Source organism: Schistocerca nitens, chromosome 1 (assembly GCF_023898315.1).
Source record: "Schistocerca nitens isolate TAMUIC-IGC-003100 chromosome 1, iqSchNite1.1, whole genome shotgun sequence".
NCBI lineage: Eukaryota > Metazoa > Arthropoda > Insecta > Orthoptera > Acrididae > Schistocerca > Schistocerca nitens.
In genome coordinates, this window is record NC_064614.1 from 594,586,950 (window position 1) to 594,611,012 (window position 24,063).

At 37.8% G+C, this 24,063-nt stretch overlaps 1 protein-coding gene across 1 annotated transcript in view; it reads left to right on the plus strand.

Annotated features, from left to right (window-relative positions):
• LOC126256165 (flightin) overlaps nucleotides 1-12,909 on the plus strand; it is a 66,547-nt gene extending 53,638 nt beyond the window's left edge. The window contains exon 3 of the mRNA XM_049955459.1: nucleotides 11,920-12,909. Coding sequence (XP_049811416.1) covers nucleotides 11,920-12,127 — 208 coding nt within the window. The 3' untranslated portion in view covers nucleotides 12,128-12,909. The remainder of the gene's footprint in view (nucleotides 1-11,919) is intronic.
• Nucleotides 12,910-24,063: the final 11,154 nt, after the last annotated feature.

Consider the following 24,063-nt stretch of genomic DNA (forward strand, 5'->3'; position numbering starts at 1 on the left):
ATATAAACCTTTAATACATTCGCCTGTAATTCTTCATCCATGTGCAGGATTCAATGGCAACGTAGCTTTTGTGTTTACTGACGTCTTCAGCCTTTGTATGGCAGCTCATGTGATGAAATAGTTTCAGTGGTTTAGTTTTGTTATTAATTTTATAATCTATCATAATTAGAAACAATTTCAACTTTCGTAATATTAATCCCAAGATCAGGCATGAGGTTGCAGAGAGCTCGTCACATGGGCGCGATTTCTGTGGTGTAGGCCCACGTTTATTCAACGAAAAATATTATATTCGTCTTTCATTTCGTTCATCTTAGCTGCCACCGTCCTTCCTCCGTCCTTCAACCAAGAGCGGGTAACCTCGCTCTTACTAATCTGCCTATCCTGCTTGCGATATAAAATATGACCGTGGATCGCGTGTATGCCTAATGGATTTTTTCTAATTGTATAAGGCTATCTTTCCCCAAGAATTGATACCGATAAGTAGGAGGTAAGTGTACAACCGACCCTTCTGATGGAAAGTCTACTAAAAATAAAAGTAATTAAACCGAACAGGGCTATAATTTGAAAAATGAAAGTTATTTTGTGCATTCACTCACGAACAACACTGGACAGAAAGGGGTACCACTGATCACGAATAAAAAAGTTACACTAATGAACGAAAAGGAAGTAGTTAACGGCCGCCAGCCCACTATGGCAATTTACATCAAAAATCTTGTACAAAATGATGGGAAAGAAAAACATGTGTTATTAAACACTGACGTGGCAACTGAAGGTTGTCACGTTTCTTGACACCAATTTTAAGTGAGTATGTAATGATAAAGAAAACTGAGAAGTCACTCTTACGTTATGTTTGGCATTAAGTTTTGAAAAAGGCAATCGAGTAATGATTTGAAAATATGTAATTAAACTGTATGTTAGTACTGAATTTCCTTATGCGAACAATGACTTTCAGTGACTTCAACATAACGTCATCAAAGAAATTTAGAAAAAAAAATCAAGCACTTTTTACTTTGCCGTTAGTTATTTTGCAAATTGGATTTCATATTATTGTCTGAACAACTGAGCCTTTTTTACCGACTTGAATAGAATTAAATATTAGAATATGTACCAAACCAAACAACCATGTGCTTCAAGCTATATGTAAAATAAATAAAACTTCCGCACTCTTAATTTGTACATTTCTTTAGATTTGCATTTTTTCCAGTGACTGATTCTCAAATTTGAAAAATGAAATTGCTTTCCTTTAGTCATATACTGAAGCCTCTGTTGTACAACAGTTAATTGAAAGTAGACTGAGGCTAAAATTCTTATGAGAAATTATTCATTAATAAACTGGCTGTAACTATTCGTTTCTTATGACACTCATTTAGCATATTAGGAAAAAAAGGAACAAGGATCCTCCTTGGTAATAATGCTTGGGGACAATGAGGGCACAATCGCCCGAGTTTAAATGATTATTATTTAAATAAATCTTATCAAGCAAATCACATTCAGTTGTGCTACTGGGTTAGCCGTTAATACTTTCTACCAATGAACAGTGTTACTCCAGTGCTGTACATACGACGAAACTCGGAGCCGACGACGACTGGAACTGGAACTGCTGCTGTTGTTGAAGACGGTAGCATATTTTGGAGCCACGGCTAATTATAGGAACGGCCAATCGTAATTAACACAGCCTCTCCCGCCCGTCCACTGTCCGTACTCCTGCTCTAGACATCTGGTCGGCGCGCGTACATGATGCCGCCGAAAATTGTACTCTCTACTGCGAGAGCGTTAACACCACACTGCCGCACACTAGAAGCGCTGGAACCCGTCTCTCGCGCGCTCTGCGCAACAACTCACTACCCAAAGATTTTACAACGCACAAGCACTGCTATTATCGTTGCTAGTCGATGCAAATAACAGTTCCTTTGGATTTTTCCCAGAGCATATAAGGTTCACAGTAAAACACAGATAAATACAACGAAACGTCAACAAAAAATGGTTCAAATGGCTCTGAGCACTATGGGACTCAACTGCTGAGGTCATTAGTCCCCTAGAACTTAGAACTAGTTAAACCTAACTAACCTAAGGACATCACAAACATCCATGCCCGAGGCAGGATTCGAACCTGCGACCGTAGCGGTCCTGCGGGTCCAGACTGCAGCGCCTTTAACCGCACGGCCACTTCGGCCGGCGAAACGTCAACAGACTTCTACCTAAATGTACACATACAGTGAAGCAATGTCCTTACTTATTAAAAGAAAGCATTTAAATTACAAATATTTACATACAATTCAAAAAAGAGTTATATATAGGAAGCAGGTGCTATGCATCCTGCATTTTCGGTGTTACAAGCGCACGCTCTGGTCTCGGCAAAACCCGCTCCCGACAGTCAAGCCACTTGCACTCCTCGCATTACTCGACCGACGGCCGGCCGCTCGCTGCCGACTGTCACAACACTCGCCACCGCCTCCTGCTCTGCCAGTAGGTCTGTCGTCATGTCGCACAATGCGGGAAGCGTTTTACTATCTCAAATGTTTTCACAAGCACTTGTCTTAATTTTGACATCTTTCTGAAGTAGCTGCCTGAGCCCAAATAATTCAGAACTTCACGGTCGCCACAAGTCACTTAAGTCAATAACCATTCCGTACACACTGTCCAGATCCATACATTCCTGTGTCACATAATATACCGTAAGACATCCATCTATAAACCCCTCTCACTCTGCATGTCAATGACGTCATTCATTTAATGGCAAGCTGGTCCTCAATAGTAGCACGGGCTTGAAAACGTAGGACCACCGATCATGGACGAAAAGTTCTGTCGCTGACGACCGTAGCTGTGCTGGCACCGATGTCCGACCAGAGGGCTTACTGTACGCTTGAGTTCAACGGTCGTTATCGGTTAATTTCTTCAACCCGTGAGAAACATGATGGGATTTAGTGTTTCCGAGAGGTTTCCAACTGGCAACAGCTTTGCTAGCAGCTCATGTGAAATCTCTCTGGTGGAACATTCTCAAACAAGCCTCGTTTGAAACCATTAAATCGACACTGTGACAACAAAACTTCTTAGATCTTTAGCGTGCGCAACGTTTTGAAGTGGAATGATCATATAAAATTAATTGTTGGTAAAGCAGGTGCCAGGCTGAGATTCATTGGGAGAATCCTTAGAAAATGTAGTCCATCAACAAAGGAGGTGGCTTACAAAACACTCGTTCGACCTATATTTGACTATTGCTCATCAGTGTGGGAACCGTACCAAGTCGGGTTGACAGAGGAGATAGAGAAGATCCAAAGAAGAGCGGCGCGTTTCGTCACAGGGTTATTTGGTAACCGTGATAGCGTTACGGAGATGTTTAGCAAACTCAAGTGGCAGACTCTGCAAGAGAGGCGCTCTGCATCGCGGTGTAGCTTGCTGTCCAGGTTCCGAGAGGGTGCGTTTCTGGATGAGGTATTGAATATATTGCTTCCCCCTACTTATACCTCCCGAGGAGATCACGAATGTAAAATCAGATAGATTCGAGCGCGCACGGAGGCTTTCAGACAGTCGTTTTTCCCGCGAACCATACACGACTGGAACAGGAAAGGGAGGTGACAGTGGCACGTAAAGTGCCCTCCGCCACACACCATTGGGTGGCTTGCGGAGTATAAATGTAGATGTAGATGTACATGTAGCTAGAGACCACACAGAGCGTGTCTGTGTGGGGTGTCTGGATAAATTTGGCCTCACGTTGGCTTCTGTGTAACTGCGTTGTTTGCGAACAATGCAGTGAGGATAAATTAAAAGACCCTTCCTTACACTGATTTGTTATAAGAACACCGGGAAAGGTTCCTCAGTTTGGTAACCTATATTCGAAAATGTCGTGAGGGACTTCATAGAATTTTGTGTCTCGTCAGTCAGACATAGTGTTCCGAATCAGATATGGTGACTACAATCTCTTGTAATTGAGCACTGGCGTTAGAATCACGAGCAAGCATTTTCTCTCTCGATTATTTCTTTTGCCTACAGACTTCGACTTCGGCCTTCAGACGTGCAAAGAATTATCTCATGAATTGTCTTAGGGTTCAAAAATGCTTCAAATGGCTCTGAGCACTATGGGACTTAACATATATGGTCATCAGTAACCTAGAACTTAGAATTACTTAAACCTAACTAATCTAAGGACATCACACAACACCCAGTCATCACGAGGTAGAGAAAATCCCTGACCCCGCCGGGAATCGAACCCGGGAACCCGGGCGCGGGAAGCGAGAACGCTACCGCACGACCACGAGCTGCGGACAATTGTCTTTGGGGAAATGCAACAACGTTGCTGTGACCAGCCCAATGACCAACATAAGTTTTTCTGAGATATTGTGCCATCTATCGTGTGGAACGTGGTTAAGGTTCAAATGGTTCAAATGGCTCTGAGCACTATGGGACTCAACTGCTGAGGTCATTAGTCCCCTAGAACTTAGAACTAGTTAAACCTAACTAACCTAAGGACATCACAAACATCCATGCCCGAGGCAGGATTCGAACCTGCGACCGTAGCGGTCTTGCGGTTCCAGACTGCAGCGCCTTTAACCGCACGGCCACTTCGGCCGGCGTGGTTAAGGTAACCCAGTGCTCGACCGATAGGTTCTTCAGGGCATACAGATACCATGTACCACGAAAACAATCGTCAATAATAACTGGGTGAATGAGTTGTTAATCAATTATGTCACACCACACCTTTTCAGGGAAACAGCGACGACAATTATTTCTGTCCACTTTAGTGCTGACTGTTCTTCACATGTACATGCTGTGAGCAAACGGGTGGCCAAGATAACAAACGTCGTGAGACGAACAAAAAAATTGATTTTGGAATCTTTGAAATTAGCTGTATGTCTATATCCCTGTATTTGCAGTGTTTTATAGCTTTATCAATTTTTTTCGCTTTACACTGCCCTACATTTCCTGAATGTTTACCCGTCTGGAACGAGTGCACAAGCACTGAGTCTTAAGTTGTGCTGCAGCAATAAACGTGGTGTTCGCAACAGAGTGTATGAACTGGAGCAGTGGCGTTTACAATATTATTTTTATTGTTATCTGGCCAACGCCTTACAGCGATGATTCGCATTTGTACAGCGAAATTCGTAACGCACATTATACTATACGTTTAGTTACTTACACTACTCAATAGGTCAACGACAAATAACATCAGCTGCAGCATATTCGAAGAAACCGCGCCAGCACTTCCCACACTGATTAAGGAAAATCGAGGTAACTGTGAATCTGCATGGGCAGACAGGGACTTGAACCTGAGTCACCATGCCTTAATCACTGTGCTACCGGTACAGAACTAGAACTCCTGAAAGGTTCGCAGGAGAGCTTCTGTAAAGTTTGGAAGGTAGGAGACGAGATACTGGCAGAAATAAAGCTGTGAGTACCGGCCGTGAGTCGTGCTTTGGTAGCTCAGATGGTAGATCACTTGCCCGCGAAAGGCAAAGTTCCCGACTTCGAGTCCCGGTCTGGCACATGGTTTTAATCTGCCAGGAAGTTTCATATCAGCGCACACTCCGCTGCAGAGTAAAAATCTCATTCTGGAAGCTTTCATATAATTTCAAACCTTTCAGAAACTTTTTCTTTTCTCACCTCCTACAGGAAATAATGAGAGGGAAAAAGTTTATCCCTTAGGCGCCTACTACATTTTCGCTTTTCACACAGTAAAACTTCAGTATCAAACATGACGTTTTAATTTATTATTGCTTTACTGACAACTCTATTCGCAAAATATTTTGCAGACAATACCGACATATACCACTGAATGTACCTGGAAAATCATATTATTGTACGACATATAGTTAAAGAGATATGAGGTCATAGACAATGAGATGATGATGATTAAAACAGAGTGAAATTATCCAGATTATACTCATACAGTATTTTATGACGAAAGTGCTTAGCTACTTCCAAAAAAAAAAAAAAAAAAAAAAAAAAAAAAAAATCACAAAACACATTAACTCACTTGTAATCAAACGTTTGGTGTTGTTTTATGCATGGGAGATCGATTCTTTAAAGAATCGGGGGTTGGTTGTTCACTGTTCGTTCTTTAAACTACCAAGCCCACACTACAGCAATTGTTGTTAGTGGCGTTACACAGTAACCCTCTCCCTTCATTTACACTGGACATTTTACACGAAACAGATAGATCTTAACAACAGATATCTCTTAAATTAGGCTATCGTTTTGAAAGTTATTAAGTTATGGTGTTCTACTTCCGGGTACATGATGTGAGCTAGAACTCTGCCATTAGAGCACATCAATTGTCACAGGACTGCATACATCTATTCCTATTCAGCCCAAGTGCGTGGTATTTCGTTTATGGTAAAATATGAGTTGATTTAAGATCGCGTGGCTGACGTAATACTGATTAACTACGGGGCCTTTATTCACTAATAAGCACACCTTATTAAACGTGTTTAAAAGTTTTAGTTCCGTATAACATGCCAAAGGTAACGCTAATAAAATTTTATTTTTCTGATACTACGCACCTTGATTTTTGAGCCATTAGCCGAGCAACACAATTAACATTACTCGAGTTACTACCCCTCACTGTTGACCCTCCTCGCTTTATACATATAGTAGAAAGGAAAAACCAACATTTACGAATAATAATAATAACTCTCTTTATTATAAAAGTGAAATAAAATTTTTGGAACACCATCTACTCAAGTACTGTGTACGCTGAAGCTCACCAAGTGACCAGTGTGCTCCTTCCTACTCTTGTTTTCACTGAATGTGAAGAGATTACCGCTGGAGATTTTTCAATACAAATACAATACGGCAAATACAACTCACAGTTGCCCGAAGTTGTAGGTGCTGACTAGTCTCAAAACTGATTAATTACAAGAGACGATCAAAAAGTTTCCGTTTGAAGGCGGTGCTGCTGCATAAGTGCAACGTAGCGCGGATTCATTAGCACAGACATATAGGCAAGGGATTAGTGCGGCATTTGTGTCTCTCCGACGTGCGTGCGGTAAATGTGGAAACGTGAACCACGGCGACATTATTACCAAATGCTACAAACAGGACCAACGTGCTTTTACTCTTTTCTTGGCTACCGAAGGACAAACACCTGATAACATCGACTGCAGAATGAAGAATGTGTACGGGGCAGCATGTCTGCCGAAATCCACCGTCTTGCTCTTTCTCTATGTGATTATCAAGCCTTCAGTTCCTTGAAGGATTGGCGATGGCTGCCAGATGAGGACTGGTAGCAAACAGTTACAGACTTCTTGACACAGCAGCTCACGGTGTTTTGCCAAATGGGGATCTTCAAGCTGGTACGTCAGTGGGATCACTGACTCCATTGCCATGGCGATTTTGCCCGATTCTGGACAGTACGGTCTCCAAACGGAAACTTTTTGATTGCCCCTTAATATTACAGTTCGCACAAAACAAAATCACAATAGCAGCACTAAATGAGCTAGATTGTCACTGACCTTAATTCAGATGAATGGCTATCAGACTTTGGCACTACATATTCTGTGTGTCCGTCTGTTTCACTGTTGTGCGATCCATGTCGTTTGGTACCAGGGAACATCAAACGATAACTTTTAGGTGAGCTTCATTTATAATGTAAAACAAATAATCTATCAATAAAACTGCGACGAGTGTTTGTAGTAATCCGCAGCACACTACCGTAGAACAGAACATGTAAATAAAACTCTTTTGCCAATTTGTAAGACATAAAATGCGGATCCAAAAAAGCCAAATATGTCGAATATATTCTTCCGATGTTCGAATATACTCATAGTTTTATTGCAGGTATCTGGCATTCCCGATGCTTTAAAAATATTGTACACTTGTAATTCTAAACAATTTTATTCTTTTCAGTTCAAAACTGCTAACAGGTAACTTCCCCCTTCAAAACTGGGCACCATGGGTGTGGGATCCCTGACAGCATAAGACCCATAACATGTCTACACATATAACCTGCCTCTAATCCATCTCCAGACACCACTGTAACTGACTGAAGGATATCATCAACAACAGAGGTAAGTCCTTGAAGAGGCAGCATGTTAGTTGTTACCAATGTGAGAACAGGTGGCTGAGGACCTAGATGGCCTATTAGGCTTACACTACCAATTTATTCCCTAATAACTCCACACACATGTAAAATTCCCACAATCATTCAGCAAATACTGTATAAGATCTACCACAGATACTGTCTTGGCACTGTGTGTACATAACAGTAAATCTTTTCCACATTTTAGTCACACATTTGAGGAACAAACTAGCCAGTTAGATGTGTATGCTCCAAAACCATGCTGCATTCAAGAGAAGACTAAGGCTTTTCCTGATATCATCCATGTAGATTCCCTCACAGTTAATTCTTTCCATACTGCTATCATGTCATCCTGGTTGTATGCTGTTACTAACATTTGTAATGAATATTAAACTTCGGAAAATACGGCCTACTTCAGGCAATGTTAATACAGCTGTCATCACTATAATAATTATGTTCACTGTTGTACTGTTTTTGTCATAAATATAATTATAACATAAATCGTTTTTATATAGAGCTTACTGTTATCCGTGTAGAGAGTAACAGCATATCTGAAGGCTCTAATCTTCCTATGCAAAATAAATGCATAAACTGCATCTCGAATGATAACATCATTACTAATCTCTTTGAATCAGGTGGAAACACTTTACATTCTAGCCAACATTTGAGAATTTCAATAGGAATAACTTAGTGACACAAATATGCATTCTGTTTCATCAACTCCCTCAGACACATCCCAGCAGACTTTTTATATGGGTGCTGTGAATGTGGTAAATTACTGAGAACTTCCTTAAGACTGCTTCAGGTTGCTAAATAAAAAAAAAAAATCCACTTGTTATAAACATTTTATCAATGTATTTCAGGCATGGCGAATCATCAGAATGTGAGAAATAAATTTGATATAAAGCATCATGTCAAGTTTGTTTCTGATATTCTGATGATGAACTATATCTGAAAGACATCAATAAATTTTTTTGTAACATGTGGGTTCTTGTTATTTAGTGACCTGAAGCAAAGTTAAAGGTATGATCAGTTGACTAGTATATAATGGTTGCAGGCTTCGTGTGTGATCATGTGTAGCAACTTCAAACATAGGGACTAAAGCCATAAATGTACTTCTTGAGCATACCCATTTCCTGCCATTCCTCTTGAACTGTTGTAGACAAACTATAGAATCTTCTTCTTGCTTGCCCTATACACAGCCACTGACAGTCTATGGAAGTAGTCATTCTGGAAGTAAAGTGCCAGGTAACAAATTAAGTCTTCCTATGAACTTCTCCTCACACATCATTACCAGATAAACTAATTCTCTACCCCTTAGGAGACTTATACCTACCTGTTCTGCTAATTGGTCCTCAATCTCTAGATTATATTTGACACTAACAAACTACTTTTGTTAACAAGCACTCTTTTCTCCTTTATAAGACTACATCTTGCATATTCCTAGCTTTTGCCACCTAGTATAAAGATTTTTTCTAAGTAATAGAATCCATTCATTTTTATTGCATTTTTCCCCCAATGTTAAAGTTAGGTAGGTGTTATTCTCTTTTCTTCTACCTTTCATTACTTTTACATCACTATTCTTTAACATTAATTGAATTTTATGCCAATGAGTATATCCATTGAATTTAGTACATGCAAAATTTTTTCTGGCTTTCAGCCAGGATGTACAATGTCGTCTGTGAACCTGAATATCAGTATTTGTCTCCCTTGCATTTTTATTCTTGTTACCTTTGTGCCTTATTTTTACCTTCCTCAGATTTTCATAAATTTTACTTTAGTTTACAGTAAAGAATATTGTCTCTGGCTCAGTGGTGGCTCACGATTATACACTCTGGGTGTCCACAAATTTTTAGATTCAGATAAATTTGAGAACATGAAATTAATATCACCTGCTGTATAACAGTTAAGCTTATCAACAAGTTTATACAACTACAGGCACTCCCACTAATAATAATAATATTAATAATAATAATAAGATGCACAACTTATCTGACAAAAGAAAGAATTGCTTGTGGATTTTTGTTGTTTTGTGCATAATTAATGTGTAAGATTTCCCAACTCTGTTTCACATTTTTGTATAAATGAGAGTTTTCACGCTTTTCCACTCTTTCAGATACATGTACAAGACCCCTAACAGAAGAATTAGTTCACAAATTTACTTCTGGGCTGAAAATTAGATATTCTTGTGCTGCACCCACAGAACAACTTGTTCTAACTGTACACTTCTTTGTTAAATGTTAGCTTGTAGTCATGCTTATTTGATTTCATCACTCTCTCAATCAAAGGAACCTTTCTTGGAGAACCTAATTCCTTTGCGGCAAACTTTTCCTGGTAATTTACTTTTTTGTTCTCAGAATGAGACTTTTGCTGTGCAGCGGGGTGTGTGCTAATATGAAACTTCCTGGCAGATTAAAGCTGTGTGCCGGAATGAGACTCAGACTTGGGACCTTTCCCTTTCAGGGGCAATTGCTCTTCCAACTGAGCTACCCAAGCACAACCCATGACCCATCCTCACAGCTTTACTTTTCTGTTAGCATTTAAAATAGATTCAACATAGTTCACGTTTACACTGCACAGAAAATTCCAAACACGAACTACCATTTTTGGAAATGATTAAACTCAAGCAGTGACCAACATGGTCACTTGACTAGAATACAAATGAGGCACTGAGATCCATAAGAGCCTAAAGCATACCGCTGTAGATCCCACATTTAAGTGTATATCAGAGAAGCTAGTGATACAGCTTTTCATGAATTTTCATAAACAGCACAGATAAACCTGACTCACCATAAGATCAACAAAGTTCAGAAGCATGAATAAATGCTACAATCTCATAATCGATGGTGATGTGCTTTAGGCCCTTCTGATTCTCAACATCTGAAATAGATTACTGTATGACAAAATTCATAACTTAATATACTATAACTCATTCAGAAACCCACAAAATAGATTTACTGTCAGAGCAAAAAAAAAAAAAAAAAAAGTGTGTATGGCATTGTTGGCCGGGAGGCCCCATCGGGAAAGTTCGGCCATCAAGTGCAACTTGCATGCTGGTGATGAGGATGAAATGATGATGAGGACAACAGAACACCCAGTCCCCGAGTGGAGAAAATCTCCAACCTGGCCGGGAATTGAACCCGGGCCCGCTTGCATGGGAGGCAAGCATGTTACCACCCAACTAAGCAGGCGGACTGTCAGCAAAAAATTTAATGTGTACTGATGTCTGATATAGTGTTACTATATAGTGAGTGAATTAACATATCTGAGGAGTGTGCTACAATCTAGCAGGATTTATGCAGAGCGAATGGGGATAGAAATCTGTTGCAGTGTGCAACTTCCTGGTGGTACTGACGTAAACTTCCAGATAAGCGGCAAGAGCTAGATGTACATAGCATAATTCATGCAATTTGTTTATCAACTCAGTTTGTATTTGGCATGTAAGGCAATTACAAATAAATCTGCAAGTTGTCGAAAGTTAGGGTGTTCACATCCTCTTACTCAGCAACCACCACTGCTCTGGCTTCACAAATGCCATGACACATCCTGTTGTTCCTTTAGTCTTTGTTCCTTTATAAGTGTAAGATCACAAACATTTTGCGGACTCTTCACCTTCTCAGTTTTTATAGGCCTTGGACCTTCTTCTTCCTATGAAATGTAGAAATGACAACACAACTTCTGAAACCAATATTATTTAGGAAAACAAATTCTTAAAAAAAAATTCAGTATGATTTTGGTACCAGATACAATTTTTTTATCCATGTGTACATACTTATTTCAATTTGTTTTTTAAAAATATTTTTCATATCTGTATAACTCCATAGCACTGCAGGAAGGTAATATACAACATACCTCTATACAGCATAAAGTATATGTCAATATTAATGTAATCTTTTACATTTCAGGTCACGTGGTATCAAATCGGATATTCCAAGACCACAGACGTGGGCCGAACGTGCTCTGCGTACTTATACTAACCCAAAGAAGAGTGAAGCTCTTGCTAAGCGCCAGAAGGATGTTGAACTCCTTAATAACATCCGTACAAGCAACTTTCTGTATCAGTATCACACCAAGGACTATCTGTACAGAAAATATCCAGCACTAACACTCTGAATGTAAACAACATGTAGGTTTTTCATTTAAAGGATGCAGTACTATACAATAAACAATTGGAGATTTAGATATAAAATTGTAAATATGCATAGCAGCTCATTATTTTACAAGCACATAAAGAGTTTGTACCACTAAATAGAAAATCACAGAACAAAAACAGTAAATTCTGAAAAAGAAAATACGAGATTTCTTTTGTTTTCATACTCACAAGGATGCCATTGCAGAGACATTATGAAGTAATACTTTGCTCAATAAACTTGACAAAAAGTGTATTATATGTATTCCTAATAGCTATTTAACACTGCCAAATATACATAAGTATTCTGAGTTCTTTGTTTTCTTCATGCTTGGTATTCTAATAAAGCAAGCTTTTCAAAAGAGAAAGACAAAGAAATCATATTGAATCTATTTTCTCATATAAAGTTGGAGAAAGAAGAGCACAAATAAAGGTTTCTTTGTAAGAAGCAAAGAATCACATTTTTTTCCTTGTGCAGCATGTTCTTAAAATAATCTAAGTACTGCTTTTTAGACACAGCTAATTTTTGACAGATAAGTGTAGATGTCATAAGGAAAGACGTAATTTTGAAATTTAAATACTCAATGACCTGTTTTCTCTGGGGAAGCAGGGTATTAATTTTAGTGTGTACAACAATTAAAAATATTGCTATCTCATATTTAAATACTGCACTTTGGCAATGTTTTCTGATTTGATGCATTTAGCAGTTAAGCTTATCAAGTGTATTATTGTTATTAGACACTCAATAAAAGACATTAATTACTAAGTTTGACTCTACACTAAGAGCAAATAATCTGTTTAACCTTGGTAATCTCTGTAATCAAATAATGCAACAAACTGAAAATTAACCTGATGTTCATGACAAAAACTGTCTACACACATGGTTAATATACTGTTTCTCTTGCACACTGTGTTTCATGTGGTAGGATAAATTGTTCATATTTTCTGTCTTATTATCTTACTGAAAAATTTTCATATTTATATTGCTGTAAAAATTTTATGTAGGCCTGAATTTTCTCAGTGCTTTTCAAACTACATGAACATGTCATAACATAAATATAGCTGTATTGTTTACAGTTCTCATGAAATTCAAATAAAACTACAATCATTTCCATCAAAATCTTTCTGTTTTTGAGCCAATATCAACACAAAGCAATGTAACATAAAGACAGCCTAATTTTATGTTACATCAACATGTAGGCTATCCCAGTAAAACTTAAAGTTAAAAGAATGTAATATAATGGAGGGTATAAAAAGGTTTTTTGAAGCAACTGTATGTATCACACAATTATAGCCATACACAACAGAGATGTCAGTTGTTGCCATAGGGTTTGTGTCTACGTCCTATGAAGTGTATCATTGCTTCATTTTATGATAATAATTTCGTGAATGGCACTAGTAAATAAGTAGCAAGTTCAGTGTTTCCACTGAACACCATTTAAATTCCAGAACAGCTTGTTGCACATATATTCATGTTCATAATTTAAGAGCTTTCCAAGGTCCATGAAACACTGTAAGGTATGGCAACCAAGTACTAAAAGATAGTATAACAACATCGTAAAATTCCTGCAGTTTTGGTGGAAAAATGTAATTTCAAGGCAGTTGGTTTCATAAAGACAGGGGTCCTATTATGTGAGATTACAATCTTAACAAAACTAATGGATGCAGCTAATTTGAATAAAGGTGATTTTGTTGTGTTGCTGGGAGAATCAAATGACATCTATAGAAATGAAACAACGGAAAATCCAGGTTGCAATATCCACAGTATTATGAAAAGGGTAGGTTGATACTGTCCATAAACATGACATACGGAGTTGCAGACAGACACAGTGAAAATATGTTACACATTGAGCTCTCAGCCAAAGCCTTCTTCAAAAAAGAAAACACACATTCGTACACGAAAGCACAACTCTCTCGCACATGACCACTATCTCTTACTGCTCCGGCCAGCCATAGAAGGTTAGTGCAAACTGAGGAAACATTTAAACAATTTATTCCATACAAATGTACATGTTGTGAATATCCCATATCATTATGAATTACCATCCTTGTAACGTGTGAACTGTGAAATTAGTGTTGAAACAAGTGTATCACTGAAATATGTGCTCATTTCAAGAATGCTGATGTTTTAATCATAAGCAGCTTAGACTGGAAGTACCACATGGAATATGGTCTTCATTTAAATGTGTCCAGAAAGGAGTTACTAGTTGACAAAATATGGACTTGCATTTTGAGGAACATTAAGGAAAGTGGAATAACTGACAAACTATAAAGTCATCAGTCAGATGTAAATTATGAAGTGGTTTAAACCTAAAAAGACAGAGGTGAATGCAACACAACTTTTGCAAGTTCGAGAGGTAAACCCATCTACTGACTGGCATCAGCGAGGAGAAGCCTTGCACGACAAGGACACCAAAGATATTTTTAGGCATAACATTACACACAGGAGGGGAAGCAAAAACAGAAGAAGATGCATCAGCCACACAAACAGCTAATCGAACAGCAAGCGAATAGAAGGTATTGCACCCCTCTCATCAGAAGGATTTTTTAACTACAAACACAAAGAACAAGAAGCCTCAAAGATAAGTGCCACCTCAGTGATCAAGCTCAACCAAACATAAGAGGACTTATCACCAAAGTAGATCAGTTATCAGCTAAAATAAATGAAAGAAATTGCATAAACAATGCCGACATACTGTGCTTTTCAGCACACCACAGCACAAATGGCGTTGACTTGTTACATTTAGATAATTACAACTCTGCTATCTACAGCAGTACGGACAGAAATGGAAGGAGTGGAGTTGCTATGTTTATTAAAAATAATATAATATTTAAATCTATAGATGTAAGGAAATACTGTGTAGAACAATAGTTGGAAGTATGTGCAGTATGGTGACAATTTTACATGGCACCTGAGACTAACTTTAGTGTTTCTTCTGGTTGTTCTTATCTCCTTTATTGTCTAAAAACAATAAAATTTTCATACTTGTTGAATTTAATGTAAACTTTTCAACTAAAAGCAACAACAAAATAGACCTCCAACACTTCATGAATTCTTATAATCTTACATTAGTAGTTGAATTTCCCACTAGGATCACATCTGAGAGTCAGACTTTGATAGACAATTTATTTATAGATGTAAGAATGTGCTGTGGCTTCACTGTCACCCCTGTCTTCAATGGGTTATCTGACCATGATTGAAAATTCCACACTCTGCATGACAGATCACCTCTCAAGAAAGCAATATCCACCTGGAAATCTATAATTTTAATGACTATAGACTCACTGGAAATCTTTAAATATAAACCACAGCATATGGACTGGGGCCAGAATACAGGTCAATGAGGTTAACACTATATTTAACATATTCATAAATTATTTCTCATCTGTATTTGAAGGGGTTTTTAGAAAAAAACTCTGGATCACAAAGGGAACTAACCAATGCTGCAAAACAAAGAGTAAATTTTACATTGCAGTTAAAATGTCTGAGAACACAACAAAAATTGATCATTATAAAATGTGCTGTAAGATCATAAGAAGGAGATACAGAAATCAAAGGCAATATATTATGAACAAGAAATTGGTAACATTAACCATAAGATGAAGACTATTTGGCTTATTATATGAAGTGAGACAGGGAAGAACTAAAGAATTTTAGAAAATTTTAAAATCAAACATGAGGGAACTCTTGTATACAGTCCAAAAAACATAGCCAATATTTTAAACAAATACTTCTTGTCAGTGTCAGAACAAATAAACTGAAAGGGCTCTGTTAACAATTTGTTGAAAAACTGCTAAGGTTCTGTAAGTGATGGACTTAGCTGCATTTTCAGTGCTTCTTTACAACAAGGAACTGCACCTGACAGACTTGTGAAACTCTACTTCAAGCAAGGAGAAAATGGAAGTTACAAATTACAGGCCAGTTTCTCTCCCGACTGCTTTTCCGAAGGTACTAGCTCACAAAAAACTAAACTCCACCTGCACAGGTCATGAAGGCCCAACAGTACTGACTGGCCATCATGTCATCCTCAGCCCACAAGCATTACTGGATGCGGATATGGAGGGGCATGTGATGAGCACACCGCTCTCCTGCCCCTCTGTCAGTTTATGAGACCAAGAAAAGCTCATGTATACAAGAATTTTTGAACATTAAGATAGATTTAATATTCTCAGCAAAAGACAGTTTCATTTCTGAAATGGTTTGTCAACAGAAAAGGCAATCTATGCTACTATAAATAAATTCCTAGAGTCTCTCAATGATAAAATGGTGAAAACAGCATTATTTTATGATCTATCAAAAGCTTTTGACACTGTGAACTATCAAATATTATTATAGAAAGCTAACCTTTTAGGAATAAGTGGTGTACCAGATAGTCATGCCTCAAAGATAGGAAGCAGAAATCATTACTAGGCAGTATAGACAATTTTTGTAGTGGTCTGGCTTCATCAGAATGGAGAATCATCAAATGTGGGGTGCCACATAGATCTGTTCTTGGTCCTTTACTCTTTCCTGATATTTATAAATTGCACAGCACAATGTACAAAGCTACAGTGCAATTTATCATTTTTGTACATGCCACCAACATAATGACTGATGACTGTGGATGTGAAAAACTTCCAAGGAACTATTAACAATATTCTTGTTGATTTAATAAAATGGTCTAGCATCAAAGGGCTCTTATTATACTTTAATAAAACTAACCACATTTGGTTCACTATATCTGCCAAAACTGATGAAGATCTAACTGGTAAGTGTAATGTCATTGGATAGACAAAAAAATCTACTCACCAGCGGCATCAGGAGAACACACATATAAAGAAAAGGTTTTACGTATGCAAGCTTTTGGAGGCAGTGGCTCCTTCTTCTGGCAGAATGGTTGAAGGGTAAGAAAGAGGTGTGAAGGAAAAGGACTGGAGAAGTTTAGGAAAAGGGTAGAGTTCAGAAAAGTCACTCAGAACTCCACTTTATGGGATACTTGCCATACGCGATGTGTGTTCTCCTGCTGCCACTTAGTGAGTAGATGTTTTACCCATCCAATTACATTATATTGTCAAAAATTGATTGTTTTCATTGTTAACTGTTAATTGTGCCACACAGACAATAGAAAGAGTTGAAAGAATGAAGTTCCTGTGTGTTACGACTGACTGCATAGTAAATGAGTCATATCGTATAAACAAACCTTCACAAGAGTCTCAGCTCATTGATTTTTACCATGCTTATTATTTCTGAGAGTCAGAATTTAATCACTATGAAAGCAGTATTCTATGGATACTTCCATTCTCTAATGATACACGTAATTATGTTTTGGGGAAATTGATCACTAGCAAAAATAATATTCTTATCCCAAAAATGTGTTGTAAGAATAATGAGCGGCACAGACTGTAGATACAGTGTAGAAAACTTTCCAGAAACTAAAATTTCTTACCACTACTTCTCATTATCGAATATATGTTCCACCTTTTATGCAAAACACTGTTTTTCTTTGTTAAACGAAAATTGTACAAAGTTCATTTAATATTAGTGTGCAGTGCTCTCAGAACAAGAAACAAGAAGGATCTGTCACAACAAAACATGAGTAATAACAAATATATAAATAAAACATTTTGCCACACCAAAGTCAAATTTTTAAAAATCAAAGGAGGTGTTAACTCATTGATAAAAGTCAGATTCACATCATTTGGTTTGCAGATGACATGCTATCAGTGCAGAACATCATACAGATGGTCCTGCAAAACTTTATAGTGTAAAATCAAGATAAGAACAAAAACTATCTTTAGGCCTCATTTGGTTTGTTGAGTTATAATCTAAAATATGTTCACCCTTTACAGTTTTTCAATAAACAAAACCCACCGATGGTGGCACATGTGTGCCAAAACATGATTGGATAACAAGAAAAAACAGTGTTTTCCATAAAAAATGGAACCTATATACAATAATTTTAACTGAAAAATGGAGAAATACAAGAGCTGCAAGAAGAATATCATTTCTCAATTTATATTTTCACTTAAGTGTATCATCAGTAAAAATACTGAGTTGTGCAAAAGAAATAGCAAATATCATGAATATAATACAAGGAGAAAACATAATTTAAAAATGACTGTAAAAATCTGATGATGTTGCGGAAAAATGTACAGTTCACTGACACAAAAGATTCTAATTCTCTCCATCCAGAAATTAAGTGTAAGTTTGATAATAAATCCATGTTTGGGAGCCTCCGAGGCAATTTCTTCTGGAAAAGTCATTTTACAGTTGGTATGAGTTTCTTAGTCACAATGAAAACCCTCCTACTAGAACTGTAAAACAAATATAATGTAAGACTGAAAAATTATGTGGGTAATCATTTTTATATTTTTAGCTTGCTATGTCTAACTTGTACATAATGAAAACATGATCTAAGATTACTTCTGTCTTTTTCGTAACATTAATATCTAGACTTTGATTTGTTTAGAAATATCACACAAATTGTCATTAAAAAATTAACTGACACACATCATATCCCTGTTAACTTATCATGTATGGATTTATAGCATGAAACAAATAAATAAATAAATAAACATATGATACAGAGTTAATCAGCCAGTTAGTGTTTTGTGGGTCACTTGCATGATATTTTATAATGACATGGAACAAGTCAGTCTATACAGTGCACTACCTTTTATTTAGACATGGGTGCATGTTGACTATTCACAGAAAATTGTATTTAGTTTACTTTTAAAATTAAATACACAATATCACTGAACTGAGATAAACATGCTCTATGATACTGAAAAAGTTACCAAGAAAGAACTTATTCAGCTTACTTTCAAATTTAGCTCTGCTCTCTGTGCCTTTTTAATCCGCAGATCGTGGTCGTGCAGTAGCGTTCTCGCTTCCGCGCCCGGGTCCCGGGTTCGATTCCCGGCGGGCTCAGGGATTTCTCTGCCTCATGATGACTGGGTGTTGTGTGATGTCCTTAGGTTAGTTAGGTTTAAGTAGTTCTAAGTTCTAGGGGACTGATGACCGTAGATGTTAAGTCCCATAGTGCTCAGAGCCTTTTTTTTGTGCCTTTTTCCAGGGTGGCTTGGTGACAGCTTATGTATAAAAATCCCTTAATTGTGTGTGTCTGCAACTTAATGTGCCATCTTTATCTAAGTAGCAATTTATCTTTCCCTACATTGCTGGTAAGTGGTCTAAGATTTTGTTACAGAAGCGTTATTCACCCCTTCCCTTTCTGAGCTATTTTTAATTTTGGTGAAGAATGAGTGAGGTAATTTTTTATGTTTTAGTGTTGTAATAATGAATGTCATTATTGCCTCTGAACTCACTTAGATTGTTTACAACAAATTTCACGATGGAATATATGCATCAGTAATGTGATGCTGTAGTTCAAACACTTAACTTTTTAAATAGTTGTCTCCAAAATGAACAACAATGAGCACCACATATTATTCTTATGATATATTTTTGTACAATTAAAAATTTTTTTCCTAATGATGAGCTATTTTAGACTATAATTCCATTATGACATTATGGATGAAAAAGCTACAAAATATTTATTTCTGAATAAAGTCTCATCAGTATAAACACTCAAAATTTTTGAAGTTGCTGTCTACTCTCAACCTTGTTTTAAATTTACAATTGATTTTATGTGCAGAATTTAATATTTAACATTGCTTTCTTAGTGAAGAAAGAGACCATTTTGCACAAAACCAGCCAATATCCTCTGCTTCTGTATGCCTAACTGGGATTATGCCATCTGGTACAAGATCTAATTTTGCTTTATGTGTGTTAAACAGAAGGTCATTTACAGTACAATGCTAGACACAATCTTAAAATTGTTGAACTTCACTAATGATGTCTCCCCAATCAGAATAATATCCTTTGGGTACCACCATTGAATTATGAAGCACATCTTTCATCATTCTTTTTGTTAAGTATGAGGCAAGTCATTTGTTATCTGTATCTGTTATAACGTCAAGTTTAACAAATATATTTCAGAACGACACAACACATATAAGTCACAGAGTAAGTTGACAAGCAAGACATGTGTACACATTAGCATTCGAATGAGCACGAAGTCCCAGTCTAGCGGCCACTGCTCGGCTGGCCGCTTAGGTGGCACAGCTGCTGCATGGCTGGCAGACAGCGCCGCACGTAGAGGACGCACGTAATTGCATGGCGGCGGTTTGAATGATCGGCGAGTCACAACAGTATCATTCATTCCAAACCGTCTCAGTTTTTATAGATGTTATAATTTTTTCAGTCAAATGTTTTGGATACACCACAGAAAAATACATCAGTGCTGTTTTGTAATTAATCCTTTTGTGAGTTGAGCGATCCATCTGAAATCAAAACTGTGGTTTAGAATGTGTTATATTAATACTGCAAAGGCAAGATACTATTTTAGAACTTTACTTCCTTGAAAAGTTTACAAAATGATATCAACAGCAAATTACATTAGCTATTATTAATATCATTCCTATCAACTTTCTTTTACAATGGGCTTAACAACAGCATATTTTAATCTCTCTGGAAAAATGCCTTGACTTACTGAGGTATAAAATATTTAGAATGGGTGATACTTAATGCAGAAATATAGTAATCTTTAATATTTCATCAGAAACAGAGTGACAGAAATAGAAAGTGTTATTCCTTGACCAAACACTGGCAAACTGATAATCAGTACTGCCATGCCTGTTGATATACTGATTAAAATTTCACCCTTCTGCAAGCTTATTTTCAGGACAGAAAAAGCCATTCCTACAGACAAAGAATTGTGTGAGTACATACTGGCTATTGGGTGTGTCTAAGATTACTAGTTCTTTTCAGATGAAGATCATTACACAGTACGCCCAGAAGAACTGTACCTGCAGCTTATTGCTGTCTTTTAGACTTTGAGAAAGGTCAGATCATTGGTGTAAGGGACATCGGAACATCATAACAACAGAAAATATATACAGTTGGCTGCAGTGCAATGACTGCAGAAAAAATGGTGGCTAGATGGAGCCAGAAGAACAAAGTGGTGAGAAGAATAGACACAGGTCCTTCCAGAAGGACTACACTATCAAAAGGTTGTAGGATTATTCAACTGGCTCTGACAAATAGATGAAAAATAACAGCTGAATTCAGAACAGAGATTACACACAAAGTGTTATTATGAACAAGCAGTAAAATATTACTGAAATTAGGGTTGAGATCTTGAGTTGCCATGTATCATTTACAGCTGACATAACTATATACAACAGCAACTTGTATGGTATAAGGTCAAAGTCAATTGGAACACTGTGTGGCATTCTCTAGTGCTCAGTGACTAGTTGTGGTTCTGTTTGTGTCAGTCAGACTGATTCCAATATATTCATAGATGACTTAATGAGAGGTCACAGGAACTAGGGGTTCTTGAGATCCATACCTCTACAACTCATGGAACTGTGATGTCTGGAGCTATTGGATGTGACTACAGGACTGATGTGATTATTGCTGAATGGTGAGAGTGGTAAACCCTGCTGTCATACTCTTCTTGACTGGGTACCAAATGGCATATTGTATTCCAGCTGAATGGCACATTTGGTACACAGGCAGAGTGTCACTATGAACAGACAGTAAAAGATTACTGAAAACAGGGTTGAGATCTTGAGCTGTCATGCATCATTTACAGCTGACATAATACAGCATACAACAGCGACTTGAATGGTGTAGTGCCAAAGTCAACTGGGACACTGAGTGACATTTTGTGACATTCAGTGACAAGCCTTGGTTCTATTTGTGTCAGTCAAACTGATTCCAACACATTCATAGATGACTTACTAAGAGGTCACAGGAGGTAGTGGTTCTTGAGATCCATACCTCTCCAGTTCCTGTAATCGTGGTATGGGAAGCTACTGCATATGACTACTGTTGAAGGGCAAGAATGGTAAACCCTGTTGCCGTACTCTTCTTGACTTGAGTACCAAATACCACATTGTATTCCAGCAGGGTAACACACCTGGAAGTATTCAAGTCCTGGGAGAGCCAGATGGAACAGTGAATATCCCTGAATACCATTATATGTGACCACAATGTTGGTGGATTAAAAGTGAACCACAGTCAGTGTGATGTGAGATGGGAAATGAATATTGCTTGTGCACCTTTTCATAGCAACAAAGAATACTCCTGGATGCAGGAAATGTTCAATGCTATTATTGGAAATGTTGACAGTGAGCTTCAACCAAGCACCAGGACTGTTATATCCCCATAAGTGCCCAAATATGCCCAATGAGCACAGCAGTTGTCCTTGCTAGAAATCTCACAGAATCCTCTGAGACACTGGTTGACCACTCTGTGTATGCTATGCTTCCACATGATGCTCTGTTGCTTGTCAACCCTTCAGATACATTCCCTTCATACATAGTTGCCAGGTTGTTTTGCATATGTGATTTCTTGTCCATTATGAATGGATCCAGAAACAGTGGAATAGAATCCTGTTCCTGAACTAACCACTGTTTAGCCTACAGAGTGATGCTGTAGTGTTGAAAGAAACAAGTATGAAGACACCAACTTACTTACAAAGGGCACCATCTTTTCATAACCATATGTATCACTGCATGTTTTTCCTAAGGGTACTATGACAACTGCTATTTGTACAAATGGATGCTTCTCTTGCAGTAGTGTGTGTACCTATCTGGTGGAGGATATGGACCTCGGTTCCATGTGATGGATGATTGTACATGACCATGGAGTGTTTGTTAGTGGCTAATGACTGCTGTATTTGGCTTGTGTGGTGATGTTTTGACTGCTTGAGCAATATCTATTCCAGTCCTATTGTAGTGATCCATCTCATTTATGGAAGGGTATCTGTCATGAACATCAAATATAGAGCTCAGAATAAAGAAGTGCATAATCACTATTAGTTTGTAAACATTTGGCCACATACAGTGGGAAAGTATTACTCAACAGGTTTGGAGTCTACCAGCTGAAGAGCATTTGTAATCTCCATGGAGCAAGGAAGAATGAAGGAGCTTCAGAACTGTGGAAGATCTCTGACACCACGGAAGATGAATATGATGTATATAAATGGTAGTTGATTTATACTATTCACAGACATGTTAATGAGAGGTCTTTGACACAGTAATACTAGCTGGTTTTGAGAGTAGTAACTTCCCCTGCAACGTGTGACCTTTTATGAAAGTTTGTGAGAATCTACAGTGTTAATTGGAACCAATCTACATTTTATTTAAGTAGAGAAGCAGTGTTTTGTTTTACAGCCATTCCACTTATAGAAATCTGCATGGAAGGAAGAAGTTCGATGCTGAGGAAGAACAGGGCACAGCATAGTAAACTACAAGAGATCAAGGTTGAATACCTACACCAATCTAATATGGAGACTGTATGGTTATAAGAAGTGGCAGGTAAAAAACAGGTTGCAAGGAAGAAATTCCATAATAAATCAGCCAAGAGAAGTCATGTTGTCAAGAGCAACAGTGATAATAAACAACAATGTCAATGTACCTGGGCTAAGAGCAGCCATAAATGACCTGCCAAGAACCAGCTCGAAGCCATTGACATCCAACCAGCAAGCAGCTGTTGATGAATGATCCATCACCAGTGAGCAGTCTACACCACCACAACAGCAGCATGCAGTCCACAACACTGTGACGCCAGCACACAGTCTAAATCACTGCATCATCATCAGGCAATTGTAGATGACCAGACCATTACCAGAATGCAGTATGACTATGGTGAGCTACACCAACATTTCACCTTGAAAATGTTTTTGTTGGTGTTGTGTGGTGATTCAGTAATGCTGGTGAATTTGTTTATGCCAGTAATAACAAGGAAAATGTTGACAAAGATTACATGAGCTAGTAACGCAAAACCAAAACAGACTGTGACAAGAATTAGAAACTCACTTCAAAAACACACATGAAGAATTAGAGGCATGTTTAGGAAATAAACTAGATCAAA